Consider the following 27,055-nt stretch of genomic DNA (forward strand, 5'->3'; position numbering starts at 1 on the left):
ATTAAAATTAATTCTTTCCATAAATGGCGATAGCAAATTACAATTAGCTCCTTACCCTTCTATTCCATCAGCGGTGAATTTAATCTTACCAGGCATCTCGCCAACGGTATGGAAAGTGTAAGTTCGACTCCCATCCAATACGACCTGCGGACCGGTTCTGGTTTTCAGCACGAATTCGAGCTGAGCGCTAGGCAAATCGTCTCGTACAAATATACCATGTGATTTCATTTCTTCGAAATCTCCTTGAACTCGCATCTGAAAACGGATAAAACTCAGACATAAAATATTACCTCATCAACTTCATTTAACAACATTTATCAAAATGTCAATTTATCTGAAATTGAACCTAAGACAACAGTAATGTGCTGCGCTATATCCGTTTTATCCGCCGCTTGTCATCAAATCACTGCAGTTTCCTTAAATCTGTATAATTATATATGATCTTAAACATCCAAGACAACAGTAAAAACCTTTTTCTCCCAGCAAACCCTAAATTGCAGTGCATACACAAGAAAAGCCAGATATGAGAAGCACATCGCTTACTCTTGAATTTGTGTACACAATCAACAACCGCGAGCTATATCTTCTCACAGGAAAATAAGTTCCACCACGATTGACTAGATACCTTAATACAAGTGAATATATGCAATGAATCATTGCATATATTCACTTGTATTCCGATTTGCAGTTTTTCCAAAGACAGAATTGAACTTTCTTACATTTCCGTATTTGGTTGTGCAGATTGCCAGTCTCCAGTTAGGCCGGACAGTACAGTCGTCTGCTGCGGCTGAGAAATGATCTGGTTTGACGATGTACAACTTCTCCTCTCCCGTGGGCGTGGTGTTGTAATAAGTGAAACCAGAAATTTGTTCTCCATCCTTTTCAGAATTCCACCCCGTATCAACACCCCTCACTCCCGATATTGCTAGGTTACCTTGACCTTCCTGTATATTTCATATAAGAACTAAATAAATATAACAATTGTGGCGATGTATATATTCGCTTCATGACATATAAAAAACTATTAATGAATCATACATGTAATAAATGGCAACAAAAAAAATTCGCGGATTTTGTAAGATAATTTCTACCCATTCTGGCAGTAATGAAAAAAATACCATGTTTTACATTCAAGAAGCATATAAGATTAATCTATTTAAAAGGTTATTGCTAAATAAAAAATTTAGCAGTGTGTAAATGACGTCATAAACACACTAAAATAGTTGCCTCCGTGATCAGCCATTTTCTTAAATTTCAAACTGCTATATCTTGTTCAATAGTTGTCCGATTTTGAAAATTCTTTCAGCGTTATGAAAGGCTTGAGAATGACTTTCATATCAATTAGCTTGTTGTCAGGCATTCCTTGTACATCTACTGAAAATCTTTCACTAACATGTTCACGTACAAAAATCTTTCTAATATCACTTACCCCGTCATCAAATGCATACTGTATATTCTTGAATGGTGTCGTAACAGAGAAAAAGTAAGGCGAGTCCCGTTTCTTGGCAATAGCTCCAATGTCGTAGATATCATTTGACTGGAATCCATCAAACCAGATGTCACTGTACTGAGTTGGTCCCTTCCACATTGTTATCCCGGAATGGGGTTTCACTCTCAACTCCCTGTGTTTCGAAATGAGACAGGACTTTATAAATAAGGTAAACAGTATATGAAGCAGTTTAAATGGTCCTCCATGAAAAGAACGCCGCATTTACAAACACTTAACAACACTTCAAACAAAAAGTTGATCATAATTATGTCAGACAAAAAGTTACGGTAGACATACATCTTTATTTAAACTAAAGTTACGCATCCGTACAGTCTGGTCAGGATCCATGCTGTTCGCTTTCAAACTCTGTTGCAATTTGATCCCGACCAGACTGTGTGGATGCTGGTCTGGATCCATGCTGGTCGCAAAGCCACTTTGTTGGTTTTCTCAAGGCGCGGCTCATATTATAAAGATACACATTTGTATATTATAACAAACTTGTGACCACCGAAGTACCTGGTTTGAACTGGTTAGAAAGTTGCAATGAAGAAGAACCTTTAAAATTTAAGAAAGTTCTTTTATTATATGACGTTTTGGTTTCTTTTCTCATGAAACTTTTATTATATTACAAGTAATCTTCGATTACTTGCAAATATATACAAATATCAACGAAATTGGAATTTATTAACAGAGTAACTACAAACCAAACTGACAGAAAAGAAATTTGAAATAAAAATTTGGACAGTTGCCCATTTTCATACATTCTCTTGCGAGTTTTTACTCAGGCAGAAGCAATAGCTTCTTCATTGCTTTAAAATTCATGCTTATTTTCAGTCAAATCTACTACGAATACGTTAAAAACTTATTATAATAATTCAAAAATTATCATGATCATGACAATATATATACGGGCTTTTATATTATTAAATCCATACGTATTCCAATGTAAGAAAATCGAGAATTAAACGTTTTTGAAAAAACTTACTCTCTCCATGGCTGTGGCAAACTTCTGTCAAATCCTTCTATACTGGGCTCGCCAAGATTCTCACTATCGCCAATAACAACTGTATGGCTTAGTCGTCCCGCGCGTTTGTCTTGCTGACCCTCACTTAAAGAAAAACATGAAAAATCTTCTGGTCAAATATCGGAAAATTTTAACTAAAAGAGCAATATAGCTTTTGAATGCGTCTATATCATTTCGAAATGTTTTGAGACATGTACATCGCTTTGTTACACTGACTACCACAGTTAAAAAATCTATTAAGGATAAGGTTGGTTATCTATTACTGCTAACTAACGTTTTCATTGTATTTTTAAAAATAATATGATGAAACCTGTACGCCTGGAATACTTACAAGACGGTGCCCTTTATTGTGGCTGGGGCACTATACGGTCCCCACAGAACAAATAGATCCCAGCGACATTCAAAGTCAGCTTTGTTTTTGTTTGCTCTCTAGTGTATTCTAACACTTTTAAGATTTTCTTATATATAAACAAAGAAGGATTTTACCGTGTATTGTCTTGCCGGTTAAAACACGTTTCGCAAAATGAACTATTTTGGGCCATTCCGCCTAAAACACGATACCAGATTAGTATGCCTTCCTGGTGTAATTCGAACGTGTTAGAATGGAAAAAGATTTTAGTTTTGCGTGCTTTGTTTGTGTAGCAGTTCTCGTATCGGGTGGCCTCGGTAGCTCAATTGGTAGAGCGTTGGCACGGTAAGCCGAAGGTCCGAGGTTCGAATCCCGGTCGAGGCTGCACATTTTTCCTGAGACTGTTACATTTGGGGGCTCGTCCGGGATGCTCACCCTTGGAGCCCATGCAGGGCGAAGCAGTTTGGCTGGGATGTGCATCTGAATTCGGTTAACAGTCTGCGGCAGACATTGGCCAGGAGTGCCAATGTCTCGCAATAAGAGGGAAGGCGTGTAGCGGTTCTCGTATCGGGTGGCATCGGTAGCTCAACTGGTAGAGCGTTGGCACGGTAAGCTGAAGGTCCGAGATTCGAATCCCGGTCGAGGCTGCACATTTTTCCTGAGACTGTTACATTGGCAAAGAAAACACGGTTTTGAGTTCAGATGCGTCGTAATTAATCACTCAGGTCGAACAAATCACGCATAACTAAAATTTGTTCCCCAAGTAAAACATGCTTAGCTTACTTTGTAACAAATATTCCATTCAAACTGTCTGCAACCCTGTAAAAGAAAGACATACAAATACAAATACATTGCAATTATACAGCACAAAAATTACAAAATATTCTATTGCGCTTTACAATTACATAACACACATTTAAAACCTATACATTCAAAATATGAACAGGATTATAGGACCCCCAAATGTAAAAATGGTCACATATGTAAAAATGGTAACAAACGTAAAATAATTTTACCGTATATGTAAAAACTTTCTACAAATGTAAAACCGAGTTGTTACAAATGTAAGAACGTTGCTGTTGACATATGTAATAAAAAAGCTTCACAAATGTAAAAACAAGATTTTGGTCACATATCTAAAATCAATTTCCTACAAATGTAAAACACAATTCTTGCAGTCACCCTGTGATTTCATCTGTATGAAATAGTTACGCCTTGTAGGACCCCCAAATGTAAAAATGGTCACATATGTAAAAATGGTAACAAACGTAAAATAGTTTTACCGTATATGTAAAACTTTCTACAAGTGTAAAACCGAGTTGTTACAAATGTAAAAACGTTGCTGTTGACATATGTAATAAAAAAGCGTCACAAATGTAAAAACAAAATTTTGGTCACATATGTAAAATCAATTTCCTACAAATGTAAAACACAATTTTCGCAGTCACACTGTGATTTCATCTTTAAGAAATAGTTACGCCTTTATAGCCGGTGTGTTCTACACAGTGATGTGTTCTCGCAGCGTGAGGGGTATATACGAGTAAAAAGCTATAGATCCTATATTATATATATGTGCGCGCATGTGTGTGTAGTAATGGGATTGTCCGTCCTTCAGTTTGTCTGTTCCTTCTGCATAAGAGAAACTATAGAAGGCTGAGTACAGACAAATTGTTTGAGGGCAGGGGAGTAAAGTATACATTTGTATTTGGTTCAAACTGGAATCTTGAATCATCGAATATATAGACAAGTATTAGAAGAACTGGCCTGCGGAAGAGCACTTATAATCAGTTTAATATGTATTATCTAGTCTTGCTCCTTTCAAGTTGAGAGTTTTGACGGGATAGAGTCGCAGATGAACATAAATTTGATTTATTTAGAAATACCTAGCAAGTCTCAAATATCGTAGTTACACATATACATTTATTTGTAAAAAGATAAAAAAAAAACTTAATGACGTAGTTTACCCGTGCCTACATGGAATCACGCAAGAAAGAAAATAATTTGTAAGCATTGAACTATTTTCAAATCACCCAGTCTGTAACGAGATGGTTTTGTAAATACGGAAGCTTCATGTGTGTAACCTGGTGTTACTAGTAGTATCTGTCTGACATCATTAAAAGAACTGTTTGGCTCACTTCGCATAACAATGGAACATTGTCGCAAAATGGTCCATACTGTTCAGTCTAACGGTACTGTAAGCTTATCATAGGTTTTTCGTTTTTATGTGTTAACGGTATCAATCAGGTCTTTAACCATTAGACTGCTGGCGGCAAGTGGTTCTGCCTTTGCAACCAGTGTAGACCAAGATCAGTCTGCACATACGTGCATGCTGATCATGGTCTGCACTATTCGCTATTCAGTCAGTAAATTTTTAGTGAACACCCCTTCGAACAATAAATGGTATTGCCCAAATCAAATGATAGACCAGTCCACTTTAGAAATTTAGCAGGCTAATGGTTAAAGACCTGTTTAGCTCACTTCGCATGACAAAAGAAAATTGTCGCATACCAAAGATCATACGGTAAGCTAGTGGTCTATGGCGAAGCACGAAATTCTCGCTTTTTTGTGTTCTACTTCTGTGTACAAGCGTAGGAAAACAAAAGGGTTAACTGGAAGCTACCTGTCTTAAGTCAAACTTAAGTCAAAAACAAAAATGGCTACCCCCTATGTTATTTTGCAAGGTCGAGTTCTACAAAGAAGACCGGTAATATTTCGTGACAGGTTGAATCCTTTAGATTATATGAGAAAACGGAACTTGTCAAAAACTTTGCCGATGTGCACTTATTGAAGTATGTGGCTTGTCGAATGTGCACGTTTTTAGGGCTATAGCTAGGTTACACAGCTTACCTGTGTCATTTCAAGTTCTATGTGAAATTCGGTTTTATGCCACCGGGGGCTTCCAAACGGTCATCTTCGATGTTAATAATAAAAGCTAGGCATGTGACTGACATTACGCGAGCACTTGTAAGACTGGGCCACACGATACATTTTACGGATGCAAATGATTTAGTACTTTCTATCAAAATAATGTATAAAGTGTACAAACGAACACGAACCAGTCAAAACGCCTGAATAAAATACTTCATAAAGTATTCCGAAATGCACTTGAACAGTTTCAAATTAACAATGGTTCAGGCCGTGAGAAAATCAAACTAATGCGTTTTGGTAACATACATCGCAGTGTAATCTGCATCCATACTGTTCGATTATTGATCATAGATAACTTTATTCACTTTATAGCAAAGTGCGCATCGAACTTACTGATATATAGTGGCCGATTTCCGCTAGTGTTGTTCTGTCGTTCTAGCGCCCCGCCATAACGAAAGAACGACGTTTTCACATTTGTCATTGTCTTGTTCTGTCGTTCTGGCGCCCCCAACAGAACGACGTTTTTCCCTTTCGGCGTTATTTCGATCCCTCGTTCTGGTTCCCCCGCCAAAACGACATAACGAAGAATGCAACGCGACAGAACGAAAGAACGACACTCATAAACGGCGCCCAATAACGTCCTCTTGGCGTTCTGTCGTTCTGGCGCCCCCACCAGAACGACGGAACGAAACAACGGCAAATGTGAAAATATCGTTCTGGCATTCTGGCGTGGAGAATACGCAGTGTTAGTAAACAAATCTGAATGGAAGAAGTATGGATTTTGAGGGTAAATTCTGGCGCCCGCTTCATAACGAAAACGTCGTTCTGGTGGGGGCGCCAGGACGACAGAACGAGACAACGCCAAATGTGAAAACGTCGTTCTTTCGTTGTGGCGGGGCGCCAGAACGACAGAACGACAGTGGTAGAAATCAACCACCATACTGATAATTACATCTTTCTCTTTTTACAATAATAATAAACATAATGACGTGTGTTTTTGTACTGCGAGGCTCAAATGTACAGTCAAAGTCTGAAAACTTAGCAATGACTATTTGGACGAGTCCAAACCAGAAGGGTAATCCATTGTTTGCATGATTTAAGTATGCAGTTTTATTTAATACAATGTAATACTGACAGGGAGGCTTCCATAGAGCGTTAGGCTTTTTCAGTTCTGTTGTATCGTTGGTTCGAATCCCACTGTGATCTATATCTATTATACTTTTGTTTTTTAATATTTTAGCATTTTTTATGTATATTGACGGGAGACGTCCACATAGCTACATTTTTGACGTCTAACGAAGTTCTAGTTGCCCATGATCTTTGCGTAACATCTAACGAAAAAATAAATTCATAATTATGCAAATGGCCAACCACATGATCGACAAGACGTTCATACCGTCAATATACACTTTGCAACTGCATGTGCACGAATATGGCGCGACAATCGCTTTCACATCCTTCCAAGTGCTTCCTAAGGTAAACTGGGTACACAGATCCATTACAAACACAGAGTCAATGTAAACATAAGCAGTATTTCACGCCTAAGAAGTAGCATGATCCTTGTGGACCTGTTTTCCGAAAAAAACATCTATTACCCCTACCCACTCCCCTCCCCTTCCTCCCGCCCAAGCAATTTACCTGTACTCGCCGCAAGGAGCATTGTCTTCTATATTTTATGCAGAAGGAACATATAAACTGAGGGACGGACAAGCCCATTACTACACACACGCGCGCACACTACACATATCAATGTGTAGACTACTCCGGCTATACAGTTTTTGTTTTAGAAAATAAAAGGCGAAACTATTTCATATAGATGAAATCACAAGGTGTCTGCGTAAATTGTGTTTTACATTTGTAGGAAACTGTTTTTACATATGTGACCAAAAGTTTGTTTTTACATTTGTGACGCTTTTTTTTTACATATGTTACCAGCAACGTTTTTACATTTATAACAACTCGGTTTTACATTTGTAGAAAGTTTTTACATATACGGTAAAATTATTTTACGTTTGTTACCATTTTTACATATGTGACCATTTTTACATTTGGGGGTCCTACACGCCTTCATAGCCGGATTGTTCTACACAGTGATATGTGTTCTCGGAGCGTTAGGGGTATATACGAGTAAAAACTATATATTATATATATATGCGCGCGCGCGTGTGTGTGTAGTAATGGGATTGTCCGTCCCTCAGTTTGTCTGTTCCTTCTGCATAAGAGAAACTATAGAAGGCTGAGTACAGGCAAATTGCTTTGGGGGTGGGGGGTGGGGTGTGAGTAAGGTATACATTTGTATTTGGTTCAAACTGGAATCTTGAATCATCGAATATATAGACAGTTATTAGAAGAACTGGCCTGCGGAAGATCACTTATGATCAGTTTAATATGTATTATCTAGTCTTGCTCCTTTCAAGTTGAGAGTTTTGACGGGATAGAGTCGCAGATGTATATATATTTGGATTTTTTAGAAATACCTAGCAGGTCTCAAATATCGTAGTTACACATACACATTTATTTGTGAAAAGATAAAAAAAACTTTGTTTAATGACGTAGCTTACCCGTGCCTGTATGTAATCACGCAAGAAAGAAAATAATTTGTAAGCATTTAACTATTTTCAAATCACTCAGTCTGTAACGGTATGGGTTTGTAAATACGGAAACTTCATGTGTGTAATCTGGTGTTACTAGTAGTATCTGTCGACCTGTTTGCTCACTTCGCATAACAATGGAACACGGTCGCAAAATGGTCGCATACCGTTCAGTCTAACGGTACTGTAAGATAATCATAGCTTTCTTGTTTTTATGTATTAACGGTATCAGTCAGGTCTTTTAAAGACCTGTTTTAGCTCACTTCGCATGACAAAAGAAAACTCTCATACCAAAGATCATACGGAAAGCTAGTGGTCTATGGCGAAGCATGAAATTCTCGCTTTTTTGTGTTCTTCTTCTGTGTACAAGCGTAGGAAAACAGAGGCCGTATTCACAAAAGGGCTAGGACTAATAATTTGACTTAAGTCTTGACTAAGTCTCAAAATATCGACTTAAACTTATTCATCAAAAGTCTTAGACAAAAAACTGAGTCCAAAATTTGAGTCGATTTTAGGACTGGTAGCTACCTGTCTTAAGTCAAAAACAAAAATGGCTACTCCCTATGTTATTTTGCAAGGTCGGGTTCTACAAAGAAGATCGGTAATATTTCGTGACAAGTTGAATCCTTTAGATTATATGAGAAAACGTCAGCGTAAATAAGGGAAGTTACTCACGTTAGTGTTGCGCACTACTCGTATGTCATGAGTAATGAAAAAATTGCGAGTTAATAAAATGCATGTCAATATAAAGCTCATAAGAAAAGACATTTCTCATGTAAAAGAAATTCTCTTCCGTCAAAAAAGTAACGTGACGTGGCCAAGTTTCTTGCATTTTTTTATAGAATGTGGTCATAAACAAGCATGCCCACGGGCAGAATGCCGAGCCCGCATTCATATGTAAACATTAATTACAAGAGCTGGAAGTTGTGAAAAGTTGAATAAAGAGCTATTTTTTTTGTATTCCCGAAGTTACAGTACGGAAAAGCTGAAATATGTCCAAGTTTGACCTTTAAATCCAAGTGTGACCTTGACATTTGAGCTACAGACCTGGGTCTTGTGTGCCACACTCCGCCTCATTATGGTGAACATTTATCCCGAATAATTCCAAAATATATCAAAGTATGAGGAAGATATAGCCCGCACAAGGTCTATTTTGACCTATAACCTCTAAGTAAGACATTGACCTTTGAACTATGGACATGGGTCTTGCACAGAACACACCATCTCATCATGGTCAAGATGTTTGCCAAATTATTTCAAAATCCTTCCAGGCATGTGGAAGATATAGCCAGGACAATGTCTATTTTGACCTTCATGCCCTAAGTGTAATATTGACCTTTGACCTGCCTCTTGCACACGACACACCTTCTCATCATTGTGAACATCTGTACCAAGTTATTTTGAAATCTTCCCAGACACAAAGAAGTTATGTCCCGGACAAGTCGGACGGACGGGACGCACGGACGGACGCCCATACTGTCACCGAACTGCCATTGTGACAACTAAGTCGAGCTACCGTAAGCGGGCTCGACAAAAATGTAAATACGTTTTGTCCGCCTATAATATATAGCAACTAATAAGTGATACAATACATGTAATGACTGTCAAGTATAATGACGGGAGACGTCTCACAAAGTTCTAGTTGCCCATGATCTTTGCGTAACATCTAACGAAAAAATAAATTCATAATTATGCAAAGGGCCAACCACATGATCGAAAAAGACATACATACCTTAAATATACACTTTCCAACTGCATGTGCACGAATATGGCGCGAAAATCGCTTTTGGCATCCTTTCAAGTACTTCCTAAGGTAAACGGGTACACAGATCCGAAACAAACACAGAGTCAATGTAAACATAAGCTGCATTTCACGCCTAAGAAATAGCATGATCATTGTGGAGCTGTTTTCCGAAAAAACATCTATTACCACTACACCCCTCCCCCCACTTTCCCCCGCCCAAGCAATTTACCTGTACTCGCCGCTAGGAGCATTGTCTTCTATATTTTATGCAGAAGGAACATACACACTGAGGAACGGACACAGCCCATTACTACACACACGCGCGCACACTACACATATCACTGTGTAGACCACTCAGGCTATATAGTTTTTGTTTTAGAAAATAAAAGGCGAAACTATTTCATATAGATGAAATCACAAGGTGACTGCGAAAATTGTGATTACATTTGTAGGAAATTGTTTTTACGTATGTGACTAAAAGTTTTTGTTTTTTTTACATTTTTGACGCTTTTTTATTACATATGTCACCAGCAATGTTTTACATTTGTAACAACTCGGTTTTACATTTGTAGAAATACAACTCGGTTTTACATTTGTAGAAAGTTTTTACATATACGGTAAAATTATTTTACGTTTGCTACCATTTTTACATATGTGACCATTTTTACATTTGAGGGTCCTACAAGGATTCTAGAACTTTAGATTTAGACACATATAAATACTATTTTATACCACTACTGATATTTTGTATTTTTAACTTACATGTAATGATTTTCTCAATTTTTATTGTTTCTTTTACATTCAAAAGGTACTGCACAATGTGGTGAGTATGTAAAATAGGAGGAAGTCTGCCGCCGCTATAGCCTTGGAATCCAGTCTGACAATTTCTAACTTTTTTTCTACCTGCAAATTGACAGCCTGGGAAAACCTGTTTTACGACTGCAGCGCCACCTATATTACACCCGAAATATGCAGGTGTTTGATAAAGAACGATAACTTCTGAAAGCAATAATCCATGGCTAAAATTAGAAACGGATTTCTCACGGAAAAGAAATCGGAATCGTGTACTTCCGAAGGTTTCCGAACATTTCCGGGCCTTAGACAAACACCAGTTTGTACCTCCCATAGCTTTTCCAGCAAGTTGTAATAACTTTTAAATATGTCAGTAAACTTATGTTTGCGTCATAGCCATCAATATGTTATATAAATGCAGACCTAGTAATCTACGAAAATTGACGAATTTTCGGCTGCATTGCCTCGTTTTCGTTTCAAACAAGGGCATAATATGATCACATGTTAATTAGGCTAATTATAGAAAATCGGTAATCAGTAGTGACATGGAAACTCCTTCAGATTTCCCCAGGCGTTGATAATATCAGAAACTCGATGAATGCCAATTAACACTAATTAGCGCAAATTAAGTCGGATCTTTAATGCATAGATATTATGTATTATTTCTTCTGACAAAGCACACATATTATCAACGGCTTCCCAGGCTACCCCCGCTATTACGACATGAAATGGAACGTAATCGATGACGATTAATATAAAAATGGCAATTTTGAATTTGTTCTTAACGTCACTACAGGTGTTTTAACATTTTCACAAATATTGGCTTCCTCATCCTCAGTCCGACTGCATCCTCATCCTCAGTCCGACAGCATCCTCATCCTAAGTCAGCCGGCATCCTCATCCTCAGTCAGGCAGCATCCTCATCCTCAGTCCGACAGCATCCTCATCCTCAGTCCGACAGCATCCTCATCCTCAGTCCGACAGCATCCTCATCCTCAGTCCGACAGCATCCTCATCCTAAGTCAGACAGCATCCTCATCCTCAGTCAGGCAGCATCCTCATCCTAAGTCAGACAGCATCCTCATCCTCAGTCCGACAGCATCCTCATCCTCAGTCAGACAGCATCCTCATCCTAAGTCCGACAGCATCCTCATCCTCAGTCAGGCAGCATCCTCATCCTCAGTCAGGCATCATCCTCATCCTCAGTCATACAGCATCCTCATCCTCAGTCCGACAGCATCCTCATCCTCAGTCATGCAGCATCCTCATCCTCAGTCAGACAGCATCCTCATCCTCAGTCCGACAGCATCCTCATCCTCAGTCAGACAGCATCCTCATCCTCAGTCAGACAGCATCCTCATCCTCAGTCCGACAGCATCCTCATCCTAAGTCAGACAGCATCCTCATCCTAAGTCAGACAGCATGCTCATCCTAAGTCAGACAGCATCCTCATCCTCAGTCAGACAGCATCCTCATCCTCAGTCCGACAGCATCCTCATCCTAAGTCAGACAGCAGCATCATCCACAGTCAGACAGCATCCTCATCCTCAATCAGACAGCATCCTCATCCTCAGTCAGCAAGAAAACCCCCAACCAGCCAGAAGATGCCACACATAGGTCCGGTTTCGTGTGCCATTGAAGGCGGCGTTAAAACAATATACAAGAATGCCGTCTCCATTTCTTTACAAAATCAATTATTGATACTTACGACACATAAGACACGTCAAGATAGCCTCCCTCTATCCAAATGTTCGTCTGTCTGTTCTTGTAACCTGAAACAAACATTTAACAACTTTTAAAATCTCTCAGTTGTTTGATTGAGGAATATCCAAATTTTTAAATAATGGTAACATTTTACTTCCTATAGATAAACCGAATTATACGTATTTTGTTTAACAGAACTGTGATTTTCAAAAACTTAAACGAAAAAAGTTGGTGAAACCTTCATAATTGATAAAAATAAAGTTTTCTCAAGATTTTGGAAAGTACCTCGAAAATACACAAAGTTAAATGAAATTTAGGAAGAAACTTTTTTTTAATTTCAAATTTTGGTTTTATATATTTTTGATATATGATAATTCGTTACGTTCAATTATATTTATAAATATATCGCGAACCTGTAATTTTTGAAAGGCTAATATTTATGGGATTAGAATCCGGATTTTTTGGGTCTTCTAATGGTTGCCATTGGTTACAACATTGAACATTTCTGTCATCCTTCTCCCTGTTACCAATCATAACACCGAACTGAAATATGCAAACAACTGTTACAGTAAATATTTACATTCACCTTATATTTTCAAGGAAAGAACACGCGTTCATTTTCATTTTCATTCATTTTTTTGTTGGATATGGAGAAACACAGATACAATTTAGGTCATAGTGCAGCTTCTCCATCTATTGTCGGTGAAGTAAGACCCCATGTGCCATAACGGGCAATATTTTATCACGGGCGTGCACCTAGGTTTAACCTTTGACCTTTGAGACTTCTTTACACGAATATTGTGAGTGGCAAGTGATTCAAAATCAGCGACATTAACGTCTCGGCCGTGGTGGCCTGTGTATACTTTTGTACTTAAAACACTGATGCAATGATATAATAGGGTTATTATAACAGTAGCTCGCTCTGGGATGCTGTATTCGGTTCGAGTGGATTTTTGCCAGATCGGGTCTCTCGAGGCGCGCAAGCGCCGAGTGTGATCCGACCTTGCAAAATCCATGAGAGCCGAATACAAAATCCCAGATCTAGCTTCTGTTATAATGACCCTTTTATAATTATATACCTCCATCTTTTTGTTTCTTGTTTTGTTATTGAAAGAAATTTTCAATGTTTATCAATGTTAAAATGGAACTTAGTGAAGTTTTTATGTGCGCTATTTATAGAACTGTGTTAGGTCATGCATATTAATGAAAATAGTCCGGCAACATACAATACAAAAGTTACAATACGGATTTTTTTCTGCCTGTTCATCTTTACTTGTGAAATACAAGCCGATTTTTTTTACAGAATTATAGGTATATAATAACAAGGAATATTGCACGTAAAATATTTATAGGTTATTAGATATGCACGAACTCTGCAGCGGAAATATTCCGCGACTTTAGGAGCGCAGTATCATTCCGCAAAAGAACAAGTGCATTTTTCTCGATGCAGATCTAATTTGCCATTAAAAGACGCGCAATAAAATAACAATATTCTTTTTTTATTTTATGCTAACTAATGAAATACTGTATTCTATCAGTTAAATATTTTTAAATCTCATCACTCACACTGTGAAAATATGAAATCTATATCTTCCCACTGTGAGAGATACAGCTCCGCCCCCTCATACATTGTGTATGAATTTTAAATTGTTTGCTTAAAACAGGATGCAAATTGTAGTCGCACTTTGTTCTTTATAGTATATTTCTCGATTCAAATTATTTTACTTAATGAGAATTTCATAACGTTATGCAGCAAAAAAAATGAAACTTTATGTTGTGTGCGTCTTCCTAACGTCACAACATGTCTGACGTCATGTCTGTTTACGCGCGTCTTTTTCCCGCGCTGAGATTAAAAATTGTTGCAAAATGCACATCTCAACGTAACTGAGCATAAAATAAATTGAAAAAAAGAAAATTTGATTGTTTTTCGTGAATCTTGAATATATCTCATCTCGAAGTGAGAAAATGTTCACATTTTCACTCGCGCTATGCGCTCGTGAAAATATTTGAAATTTTCTCACTTCCCAGTGAGATATAGATCTATTCCATATTCGCTCAAAACAAACAAATATCCTCTATTCATTTTATGATAACTAATGAAATACTGTATTCTATCTGTGAAATATTTTTATATCTCATCACTCACACTGTGAAAATATGAAATCTATATTTTCACACTGTGAGAAATATAGCTCCGCCCCCTCAAACATTGTGTATGAATTTTAAATTATTTGCTTAAAACAGGATGAAAATTGTAGTCGCACTTTGTTCTTAATAGTATATTTCTCGATTCAAATTTATTATTATTATTTTACTTAAGGAGAATTTCATAACGTTATGCATCAATAAATAAAATAAAATGGAACTTTATTTTGTTTGTGTCTTTCTAACGTCACAACACGTCTGACGTCATGTCTGTTTACGCGCGTCTGTTTCCCGCGCTGAGATTAAAAATTGTTGCAAAATGCACATCTCAACGTAATTGAGCATAAAATAAAAAGAAAATTTGTTTGTTTTTCGTGAATATGGAATATATCTCACCTCGAAGTGAGATATATTCCATATTCACGAAAAACAAACAAATATCCTCTATTTATTATAAACCTATATAAATTCTGTCAAAAATACAGCTTACATTTCACAAGGAGACACGAACATGTTTACAAAATCCCGTATTGTACCTTCCAAAATCCGTATTGTACCCTCCGTATTGTAAACAGTTAAAATTCATGAAAAATGATACATAAAATAATGTAAAAATAAACAAGAGGGCCATGATGGCCCTATATATCGCTCACCAGAGTTGATCTGGCCTACTAGTCTAGTTTTTTACCCCACATGAGCCAGTTTTGAATTAGTCCTAGAGATCATCAAGACAAACATTCTGACCAAGTTTTATAAAGACTGAGTCACAACTGTAGCCTTTAGAGTGTTCACAAACTTTTCCTTTGATTTGACCATGTGACCTTGTTTTTGAACCTAAATGATCCAGATTAAAACTTGACTTAGAGATCATCAAGACAAACATTCTGACCAAGTTTCATAAAGATTGAGTCACAACTGTGGCCTATAGAGTGTTCACAAGCTTTTCATTTGATCTGGCCTACTGACCTAGTTTTTGACCCAACATAACCCAGGCTTAATTGTTATATGACCACTGATAAATTGTAGGCTTGGTAAAGTCTCAGTCACACTACACCGTAAAGCGTTAACGGACGTCCAATGTATAACAATTTTTCAATCCGTTCGTGTCCGTTCGCATGCGTTTCTTTCCCGTTTCTCATGCGGAGCCTGCGCTCCTTGTCCGGCGATGTTCGTTCCATCCGGTGGAAGATTGTGAGCAAGTTCAAAATTTAGAACGTACACAACCGGACAAAGTTGTCAGTTAGATGTACGGTAGCAATGCGCTGATATGCGTTTTGTTCGTTACTAGAGCGTTCCTTATTCTGTACTTGTCCGGTTTGCATCCGTTCTTGTCCGGTGGACCTGATTCACGGCCGGACTACTACCGGACATGCAACGGATGTAACGTATGTTCAACGGAGATAATTGACAAGAACTTTTTTCAGTTTCTCATGCTTTGCGCTTACGTTTTACGCGGTACAAGTCCGTTACTAGTACGGCGATATCCGTTAATTGAACGTTGTTCGTCCTGTATATGTGCGGTAATCTTGCAGTCATTGTGCGTTTTATGTGCCACATACACCGATCGCGAGAGCACCGAGCAGCAACGGGGGCTGCCTTTCGCCACCGGTAACTTTCTGCCGCATTTTTCTCCATGTTTGGCGTCCGTTAACGCTGTACGGTGTAGTGTGACTGACACATTATAATAAGAGATATTTACATGACCCTGGGAATGAGCAACATTATTGTCAAACTCCTGCAGCATTGTTTTCTTTGCTTCAAATTTCTCCATCAAACCATATTCCCTTGACGGCGGGAGTGGTTCGTCGGGAAAAACTACCCAGATGCCAGTACCTTCTCCGCCAGCGGCGACGTTATTCTTAAATCGGTTAAGTGGACTGGTGAACCAAAAGCTTGCTGGACGGCTGAAACGGAAAGATATTGCAATATGCGCTACTAAAGATATAAATACTAGCAGATTGTTATGTTTTGAACTTATTTTTATAACCTGGCCTATGATGATTTTTGTGAATATTTGCGTAATCGAATCTTTTCTAAATATCTTTCTTTTAAACATGACACAGCGCATAACAGAACCGGCACATGCAGACATTGCCGTTTTCAGGAGAGAATAACTGTACGGAGTAAGTAAGTAACTCTAAAAGCCGCTTTCCTGATCACGGTCCCTCAGCTGGCTAACTTAAGACTGTTTGCTTTACTGTAGACAAACTTACAATTTATCTACAGGTTCGAGACTTCCGGTAGCTGTTCGTGTTGTCATTGCAAGGTTACCATCGAACACATTGTTCATTTCTCCCCCGTCCTCCAAGAAATAACCATGACCCATGTGGTTGTAACAAAAATTGTCCATTACCTAAAATAAAAGGGTGTGATTTTGACATCATTCAAAATTATTATGACAACCTATGAGTATTTATAAAACGTGTTACTTAACCTTTACCCTGCTAAATTTCTAAAATGGACTGGTCCATCATTATGTTTGGGCAATACCCTTTATTATTCGAAGGGGTGTTCACTGAAAATTTAATGGCTGAATATCGAACAGTGCAGACCATGATCAGACTGCACCGATGTGCAGGCTGATCCTGGTCTGCACTGGTCGCAAAGGCAGAATCACTTGCCATCAGCAGGCTAAAGGTTAAACTGATGGATACCTTCGTATGTAACTAAATAAAAAAAATGAAGTGTTAATCCATGAAGCATTAGTTAGTAGTTTATGTTGTTTTTTTTAAAAAAGAGAAACAAGATCGGTAAAGAAAGTCGAAATAACAAAGGGAGATAAATATATTTTCTGTCGATGCGTCAAAGTTAGGTTCTATCCCTGTATGCATGACTAAACTATAGATTTCCGTCATCTCAGATCAGGTAAAAGTAATTTCTTACCTGAACACCGTGGCTGCCGTGAATTGTTATACATCTTGCGAACGTATCATGGATCGAGTTTCCTCTTAGATATGGCACTGTTGCCTCCGCTGTTTTGTCAAAGGTCATATGGAAATGTATCGGGTATCGTCCGGTATCTGTTTGTTGGCCTACGTTAACAAGTTCGGCATATTCTATATGAACATTTGCATAGTTCCGAAGAATCTGGAAAGGGTAATATATATATTCTAAGGCAACATAAATAAAGGCAATTTGACTGATATTCGAGCAAAATTATGTTCTAGTACACAGTCTCGTGATTTGTGTATTATGATAGAAAAGAAAATGAAAGTTGAATAAACACAAACAAACAAACAAAAAAAAAAAAAATCCAGTATAACGCCATATCTGTTAAAGATCCAAAGTCCGTACCATGAACATGCCTTTATTTGTTTTATATTTGCAACATATTATATAAGATTTAAGATTCCATGAATTATTCAATTAGAATGCCACAGTACCTTGATATGAGCACCAAATGTGTCCAGTCCCCGGACTTTACTGTCTTCACAGTTCCCGTTATATTCCGGACACTCATCTTCCATTTCTCCACGAATAACCACATTTCTGGTCACTAAACCAACTTCAGCACGCATGTCCACAGCGTCGTGTAGAACTTTCCCGAAATGGATAAACTTGACTGGCTCTAGAAATAAACAAGCATTTTGTAACGTACGCGAAACACTAATATATATAACGGTGGTCAGATCAGCTGAGTTTACAATCTTGTCTATTCACCATAATTTGAGCCGCGCCATTAGAAAACCAACATAATTCGTTTGCGACCAGCATAGATCCGCGCAGTCTGGTCAGGATCCATGATGTTCGCTTTCAAAGCCTATTGGAATTAGAGAAACTGTTAGCGACAGCATGGATCCTGGGTCCATGCTGGTCGCAAATGCACTATGTTGGTTTTCTCATGGCGCGGCTCATTTGTAAAGTTACATCTTTTGTTTCTGTTCTGTTGTATAAAACTCTTATAGGAAAGCAGTTCCATTAAAAATGTCACGTAAACCCGTTACAGCTCCTAATGCGCAACTCACATACTCATTCACTTGTCTTAATTTTTTATAAATATACCCACCATTTTGAAGGCCTATAGAATCTGTCCGTGCGTCTGAGCATTACATGTGTGGACCATTCATTTTTATGTTAAAAAAAACTAGTTCAAACTGCCAAATTTAGAAAGTGGTGCCCATTGCCTTTTGTTTGAATAAAGAAAATCTCTAACCGAACACTTTTCATCTCAAAATATATGTACTTCAGCGGATGCATGATTCATTAATATTCATCATTTAATTTAGTGTTTCTTGTTTTGATGGAGACTGTAAAATGACCACTTACAGGTCATTTTAGTTGTTGAAGTTATCATTCATGTCATTAAATTTTAAACTGTAAAATAATCCGTAAATTCACATGCCTGTTGTACGAAACAATGTTCGTTCAAATAAATAAAAAAACAACAGTTATTTTATTAGAAAAAATATAACATTTTAGAACAGTACTGAACCCGCCCGCTTAGCTCAGTAGGTAGAGCGTCGGTCTACGGATCGCGGGGTCGTGAGTTCGATCCTCGGGCGGGGCTATGTTCTCCGTGACGATCTGATAAACGACATTGTGTCTGAAATCATTCGTCTTCCACCTCTGATTAATGTGGGGAAGTTGGCAGTCACTTGCGGAGAACAGGTTTGTACTGGTACAGAATCCAGGAACACTGGTTAGGCGAACTGCCCGCCGTTACATGACTGAAATACTGTTGAAAAACGGCGTTAAACCCAAAACAAAACAAAAAACAAAAAAAAAAAAAAAAAAAAACAACAGTACTGAAACAAAATTTTCTTACTACCTCCCTTTTATACAAAATATGCTCACAAAGAGCTTTCAGTTGGTGAGCAGCGTGACTGCTTGTAAAATGAATGCGTTTCTATAACATTAAGTGTACAAATTAGTTACTAAACAGTTATTCTAGCTTTAATTAAGATAGTTAAAGCTGTCGAAACTTTCAACGGGTTGGCAGTGCGTTAGCACATCTGCTGTATTGTCACTAGCCCGGGCATTTTTCCGTTTTGAAAACAATAAGTAAAATGAAATAGGGAATGACCTTTAACTGCGTACGAATGTACTAAACTGTATAATAAAAAAGATTTGTTTTAATTTCATTAAACTTTTTTCTCAGTTTTGGGCGAGGCTCACTTCTAAAATCGGTATATAGGCCATAATTATGTTAAAAGTCCACATTATACAATTTCTAAGAGATTTTATCACTGTTCTTGCGTCACAGCTTTCTTTTATATCCTGAAAATCGTTTGAAATATATATAACGAAATTTAGAAAATACCATAATTTGTTATTTTCATTTAATACCAGACAGTTGAAGTATATTACAAAATAACATAAATTTTGAAATATATCTATACCGTTGATACGGAACTGGTTTTTCTGACAGTCTGGGCAGAACACAATTGTCCTCTCTTCCGCCTGTTGCCACTCGTAGTCAGTAGATGCGATAACAACACGGTCACCTGAAATACGATTGATTAATCTGTAGATTTAGTCTGCAAAGGAAAACTTTTCGTACTTACCTGTATTTTACCAGAAAAATTTTTAACAATCATGTACGCCTAAATAAATTGATATTTTGAATAACACATATTTTATTTGCATATAATCTAAGAATATCATTGATAAGCATTGGATGCGAAATCATCAACGGATATTCATATTCAACCGATGTATGCCTTTCTCCAGCGTGGTGTTTCACCCAAACATAGTTTTCTCCAAATCTGGCGACTCATTGCCGATTAACCCGCCTTTTAAAATTGTGCATTCCCATTGTCTGTCTTTATCCCTCTTTTTGCTATATAAGTATGCTAGATTTCGGAATTGATGGTAAGCAGTTACAAATGATTTTGTAAATAATATGGCTGAATCCTGACCGTAAAAAGTTGGTCGCCACAGATCGAATTTACAGCCTCTGAAATTGCGAAACTCTTTTTGCATTACAATTAAGCTCTCCTCACGGTCAGGTCTGTGCATGGTTTTATTACAGTCACAGTTGTGATATACTTAGCTTTTTTTATAAAGGCTTACCACAATAAGACTAAAAGGGAGAGTTGTTATATCTGTACCTGGCTGCCATGTTGTGACTTCATCTATCGTCTCAACCAATGGGAAAAGACCATTCCTGTTTGATATCACGAAGTTGTCTTGCTGTTGCAATTTTTGAGATCCTCCAACTGTTTGTGCCGTAAAAATCATGTCCTTACTCATAAAAAATCTGGCTGTTGATGTGGTACCAAACGGGTTGGTTTCTTCAGAGTAACTATCACGATTCCCTGTAATATCCGAAAGACTTTAAATAAACTATGTTCCATATATATATAATGATATCACAGTCATATTGTTATTTTTATTATAGGTTTATCATAATCCCGAGATAGATTATCAACGAACCACAAAAGAAGTCTGGTACGTATACCAGAATTATCATACTTCGGGAAAGGTATATGGGTCACTTGACTTCCGTGCTCCCAAGATTTTCTATACGTTTACGCTCCTTCTACCTAGTAAAAACAAGTGCCTTTCGAACAGTCTTACTATGTGTATATAAATGAAAACGTGTGAGCAATTGTTGAATTCTTCCATAACTATACTTATTGATTAACAACAGTCAAAATTCGTTCGCTCGAACTCGACAAGACCGGCAGAATTTGTTCGAGTTATCGGTAGTTCGAGCCATCAAATAATACACATTTTACCGGGATTTTGCCGGTACCTGACGACGAGTTCGAGTGATGGGTGGTGTTCGAATATCCGAGTTCGAGCGTACAAATTTCGACTGTAATTAATCAACTTCGTGTCTATTGTTACCTTTTTGATAGACGAAAGCCCAAGTACTTCCGTCCTGTTGCAGTGACCTTAGGATACTGTTTCCAGTTACTTCACCATACACTAGTGTCTCGTAAGCATCATAAGCCCCTGTGCTTTGTTTGGATGGATCTTTAAGTGTAATCTGTACTTGTGTAGCCATCATCAATATATCTCCATCTGAAACTCCTACAAAAAAAAAAACAACAACACATTTTTCATTTCTAATTGTTTATATCATGCAACAATATGCTAAACGACATACTCATAGGAGATTGTTTATGATGAAGACTAATGTCAATAAACAATGGAATTTGTTACTTATATTTGTTTCAACATAATAATAACACAATATTAAGAAGACATTAAATCCACGCGAATGCGAATTTCAAGCTACATGCAATTCTGAAACTTAGAAAAACGTTTTTTTTTTGTTTTTTTAGTTTTTTAATTTTTTTGAGAAGTTGCTATTTCAGTAGGTACAAAGTATACGTATTCGTAACTGTAGTAAATGTCCATATACTCATTTATGTACGTGCACGTGTTCGTTTGAATTTGCTGATCTATATTTTGACTCTACATGCGCTTAAACCATACACTAATCCGTTACATATATTGTCAAAGTAAATCATTTGAACATTAAACTTACTATTTATATGGTCGGTGAGATTCTCGTTGTGCCATTTTACATCGTACACTCCGAAGTCTTTTACAACCGGAAGTCCATTCGAGTTGAAGCCGAATGTGTAAGCGACAATTCCCGACCTTCCCGAATTCTGGCTGTTATATTGATCCTCCCACTGTAAAATGACAAGTCTATGCATATTATGAGTTTGGTTGTTAGCCGTGTTTTAACTAAACGAGTACTCATACCTCTGGGCAGAAGAAAAGCTGTTCATAGCAAGCTTGTAGCAACCTCCTTGACAGAAACACGTTTGGACAAAATATGTATTCCTCCTTGAAACTGGCAGGTTTGTGTTAAAAATGATTTCTTTTATAATATTGCATATGACGTTTGTTTGCTTAAGATTTATCAAGAATCTGGTTACGATATGTACTCGTAAAACCAAAGAAATGATAAAATAATTGATAAAACTGAGCATTGAAACCAGTCTTAGATTGCTACGTTATTATTGGTCAATCATCCAGTCAAACGCTTGAAACTTTACACTGGTGAAAAAATTTACACCTGTAAAATAATGAGAGTCTTTAATTGAATATTTGTATTATTTTGTCATTTTAAAATCCTGTTCGGGTGTTATCGTTTCATTTGCATTGGATCACAAACACGTTACAACGTCACTGTTATACCATTTTTAAAAACATCATAATGGGGACACGTGCGTTACACTTTATCGCCAACAATCGTAAAAAAAGTAATAAAAATTGTCAGAAGAAAAAGACGCATCATCGTTAAATAAGTTATGTTTGTCGTCGTGCTGCGCATTTCCATATATTTTCTTGATGGAAAATGATGCTTTATCGGTATGGAATCCTATGCTTAGTTCACTTTAATATTTGAACATTCTCTGAAGCTTATACGTATACTTTTGTGCATATGAACATTAGAACTGCGATTAACTCTTAACTCTACACATTGATGCATTTTAGTTAAACAAAAAGCACGGTGTATGTATTTTACTCTAGAAATTACTCTATTCAATACCGGATACATGCTTTAAAACTTACATGGCTATTAAGTGTTAGTTACATTGCCGTAGAAGGGGTAATGAAAATGACAGCCTTATGCTGCGCTAAGTTTGAACTAGTTTGAGGTATATACCATCTTAGTTTAATGTATAGCTTTAAAGCAGTTTTTCGGCGAATGCCTTACTAAGAACGAACTGGCACATGCCACGTGACTTAAGTTTGCAAATCAGACTACTTGATGAAAGATTTATGCAACACTCTGCCTGATTGGATGAGAGTGTTTATTTTTGCACTCTGCTGATTTTTCAACGTCAGACAAAGCGTTTATCCTTAATGAAGCTGTTTAGTTTTAAAGCTACGTTTCGCTCAGTATATTAGCAAGTATATTAATATATCTAAAATGATAAGTAAGTTTTATAAACATAAAAAAACCTGTTCAAATACCAACATATATCAATTTACAAAAACGAGCTGAATACGGTTTACGTATCACATGAATAAGGGTTTGATTGTCCGACCGATTAAAGTCTTCAAGGTAGAGAAGTGTCTACCTGACCACAGCTGTAATTATTCGTCGTAGAAAAAACGAAACAAAATCGCATATCTACGAAACCTTTGTGGAAACATTAAAAGGGACCATTTAAATTGTTAAAGTGTGGTGTTAAGTTTTGCTATTTGCAAAATGTAAGATAGATGATAGAATAACACAAATGATATTGAAAACCTCATTAACTTCTTGTCTTACTACAATTCGCCGAGTATCTTTTTTAAAGATATTTCTTGTAAATACTTCTTAAAAAGGGTGGTTAAGATTTGTTTCATTTGATAAAAAACAACGATGGAACTTAACCTGATGGTTAAACATAATATTTCCGCTATCATATCCTCTCTCTGGATTAAGTGTCTCCGTTATTTTTGTCCAGGACAATCTTGGCGCCCCATGAATCTCCAGTGTTCCTCCCTCAGATACCAGTATAGCTTTAGGGTGGGTCTCAAACTCATGGGATTCTCGATTCCCTAAAATGAAAAGTATGCTGGTAGATTAAGCAAAGCGTAATGAAGTTAAAATGTAGTTAATGACGCCTCTTGTAGTCAAATATCTCCATTGGTAATTGTCTTACATCTAACAACTTTCATGGTTATTAATAGCCAACAGAGCAACACTTTGTGCAAAAATCTTTGTAATTAACCAAGTGCTGGTTAGCTAATTAAAGAAAATAGTGAACGTTCTTGATAGCTGGTATATAACGTGTTTCTTTTTTTTCATGAGCCGAACCATGAGAAAAGCAACACAGTGCGTTTGCGACCAGTATGGATCCAGACCAGCCTGCGCATCCGCGCAATCTGGTCAGGATCCATGCTGTTCGCTTTCAAAGCCTATTGCAATTAGAGAAACCGTGAGCGAACAACATGGATCCTAACCAGACTGCGCGGATGCGCAGGCTGGTCTGGATCCATGCTGGTCGCAAACGTACTAAGTTGGTTTACTCATGGTGCGGCTCAATTATTTATCACAGTATTGTAGTGTAATTGTTAAGAAAAGGAAGGTGCACTATCCTTGCACTATTTTTTTTATAGTCCACGGTATCCGTAAGTGGGTCTCACATTTAATTTAAATATTCATATATGTTTTCAGTTGTCTTGTGTTTTTTTGTCTCCAGGGGAATTGTTTACATTATTTTATCATGAACGTCACGATTGTACTTTATGTGTAGGACATTATAAAGTACATTTGAAATCATCTGATTACGCCATGTGGTTTGTTTGATACATTTGTGTAGCGGTTTCATTTTTTTACTGTTACCGACAATAAATAAAGTTCAATGCAGGTGAATGACAGGTGATTACTAGGGCAATCCTTTCAAACATTTTTTTTTTCAGTTGAACTGTGGTATCGTGTTCACTGCAATACACGAGTCCTGGTTAACAGAGTCCGTTACTTTTACTAGACATGTACTATTGTTAAGGAAAAATAAAAAGGCACCATTTCATTTATCGCAAATATTCATTCTTGCATCTTGTATACATACTGATCAGCAATGTAATGTGATGTTTTTTTTAGTCATACTCAAAGTATGACCGTTGTCATATGTGCACGTGGAGCTAGTGTTAAAAGTAGAGGGAAAACAATGTCATATTATATAAATATTGCATTCCTGAGAGGGTGATATGAAAAATGTTCACCGCGAGATATATGAATTTCGACCGAGGCGCCAGCCGAGGTCTATATTCATATTTCGAGGGGTGAACATTTTTCATATCACCCTCTCTGGAATGCAATATTTATTTTATTATACCGAAAGATTATAAGCCTTGTCAAAACATTTACTGGAAAATCAACATAATTTATTTAACATTAAAAAGTAATTACTAACCTAATAATGAAGACAGAATTAAAGAGTATTTACTTGTAATGGCGACTGTAATAAAACTTTTTTGATAGATTAAGTGGAGACGTTTACATATCGCTGACCCCTACAGTATATTCATTCTTATATTTCAACATTGCGTCAATCTGTAACATTCGAAAAATGACGATAACTTTCTTTTTTCTAAACGAAACATATAAGTGTGAGCACTCATTTTCTTGGTTAGATCATTTCCAATCTCATGGTGGTAGTTTCGATTCAATATTAGATGAAAAGTTGTTTGCGAAATATTTTGCACGTAGCATAAAAAAGAAAATTCGGCCGGATTCGCACATGCAAGGGCAGCAGAAAAGGGTAACTTAATCCTAAAGTATAATTATATAAGCGTCCGTCAGAAAATTTATCGACTCAGTCTTTTAATCAATGCGTAAGTATCAATCTCTCAACGGGTGATATGAAAAAATAATATCACATGCGCAGAAAAACAAAATAACGCTGTTGCGCATGTGATATGAAATCATGGATCATATCACCTGCGCAGAAATTGAAAATAACGGTTTTGCGCATGAGTTATAAAATCATTGGTGAATATGAAATAATATTCAAGTTATTCTAATAGGAAATTTGCATTGGACATTTATGTGAGGTATAATATCATTAAATATTATCTACTGTACCTGTAAGGACGACTGTAAGGTCTCCACGGTAAGGACAGTCCTCACTTCCAATCTCCAGAGCGCCATCTTTTTTTATATAAATGTTTGCGGCTTTCAGTGTGAGAATTTTGTCTGAGGAAAATGTCAAACTTCCGCCATTTTCGATTGTGACGTTATACAATGGAGGCGGAGAAACGTCCATTATTATTTGGTCTGTTATGATAATACTGTCGCCTGATTTCGGCTGCAAAAATAAAAATATGTCAGAAGACAGAAAGATACCATCGAAATGATATAAAACATTTTATCTTATACAAAAGTCGATTAAATTGTTTTGACAGGAACTTATTGACAGAAATATTTTGCCTATGAAACAGTGAAAGCTGCTTCAGCTTTGAAGAAAGCTATGCAGCATATTTGATGTTGGCGGGAACTTTGTCAACATCTATATATAATCAGTTTTCTTATTCTTACATATTCTATTAATTTTCAAAATTTTTATATTGACTAAAATATAATGCTCTCCAAAGAAAATTATACGCTTACAATTCCATCGGCGCCCCATGTCGCAGCACTGGACCAGCTCTTTATTCCTTGGCGCTCGTGGGGACAGTCTGCACGTGTGGAAGCTGTTATCAATGCTAGGTAAAACAAAATTTCAACACTATGCCGCATTTTTCGACTTTAAATACCGATATTTAGACAGTCAAATAATTACTGAAGTCCAATTTAGTTTCTGAAAAGCGCATAAAAAATAAAATTTTGTTTTGTTACAGATATATCATGTAAAATGTATTTTTGTCGTCTGGTGCAATTTGTCGGTGAGCTCTTTTATAACGGCGCAGCAACAGGATGTTTTGACTATAAATTACCTTCTGAGGTGGA

General features: G+C 37.1%; 1 protein-coding gene across 1 annotated transcript; it reads right to left on the reverse strand.

The window, feature by feature from the left end:
* LOC123530866 (cell migration-inducing and hyaluronan-binding protein-like) lies at positions 1-26,922 on the reverse strand. Its single transcript, XM_053517098.1, has 18 exons — positions 26,717-26,922; positions 26,192-26,414; positions 23,996-24,162; positions 22,145-22,295; positions 21,499-21,684; positions 20,757-20,963; positions 20,046-20,150; positions 18,090-18,274; positions 17,590-17,793; positions 16,920-17,059; positions 16,406-16,610; positions 12,975-13,104; positions 12,566-12,629; positions 3,646-3,681; positions 2,475-2,597; positions 1,430-1,622; positions 720-944; positions 1-255 (listed from the first exon to the last, which is right to left on the reverse strand). The coding sequence occupies exons 1-18, from the start codon at positions 26,843-26,845 to the stop codon at positions 52-54; spliced, it is 2,877 nt and encodes a 958-aa protein (XP_053373073.1). The 5' UTR covers positions 26,846-26,922; the 3' UTR covers positions 1-51.
* Positions 26,923-27,055: the final 133 nt, after the last annotated feature.

This window comes from Mercenaria mercenaria, chromosome 11, assembly GCF_021730395.1.
Source record: "Mercenaria mercenaria strain notata chromosome 11, MADL_Memer_1, whole genome shotgun sequence".
In the NCBI taxonomy this organism is placed as follows: domain Eukaryota; kingdom Metazoa; phylum Mollusca; class Bivalvia; order Venerida; family Veneridae; genus Mercenaria; species Mercenaria mercenaria.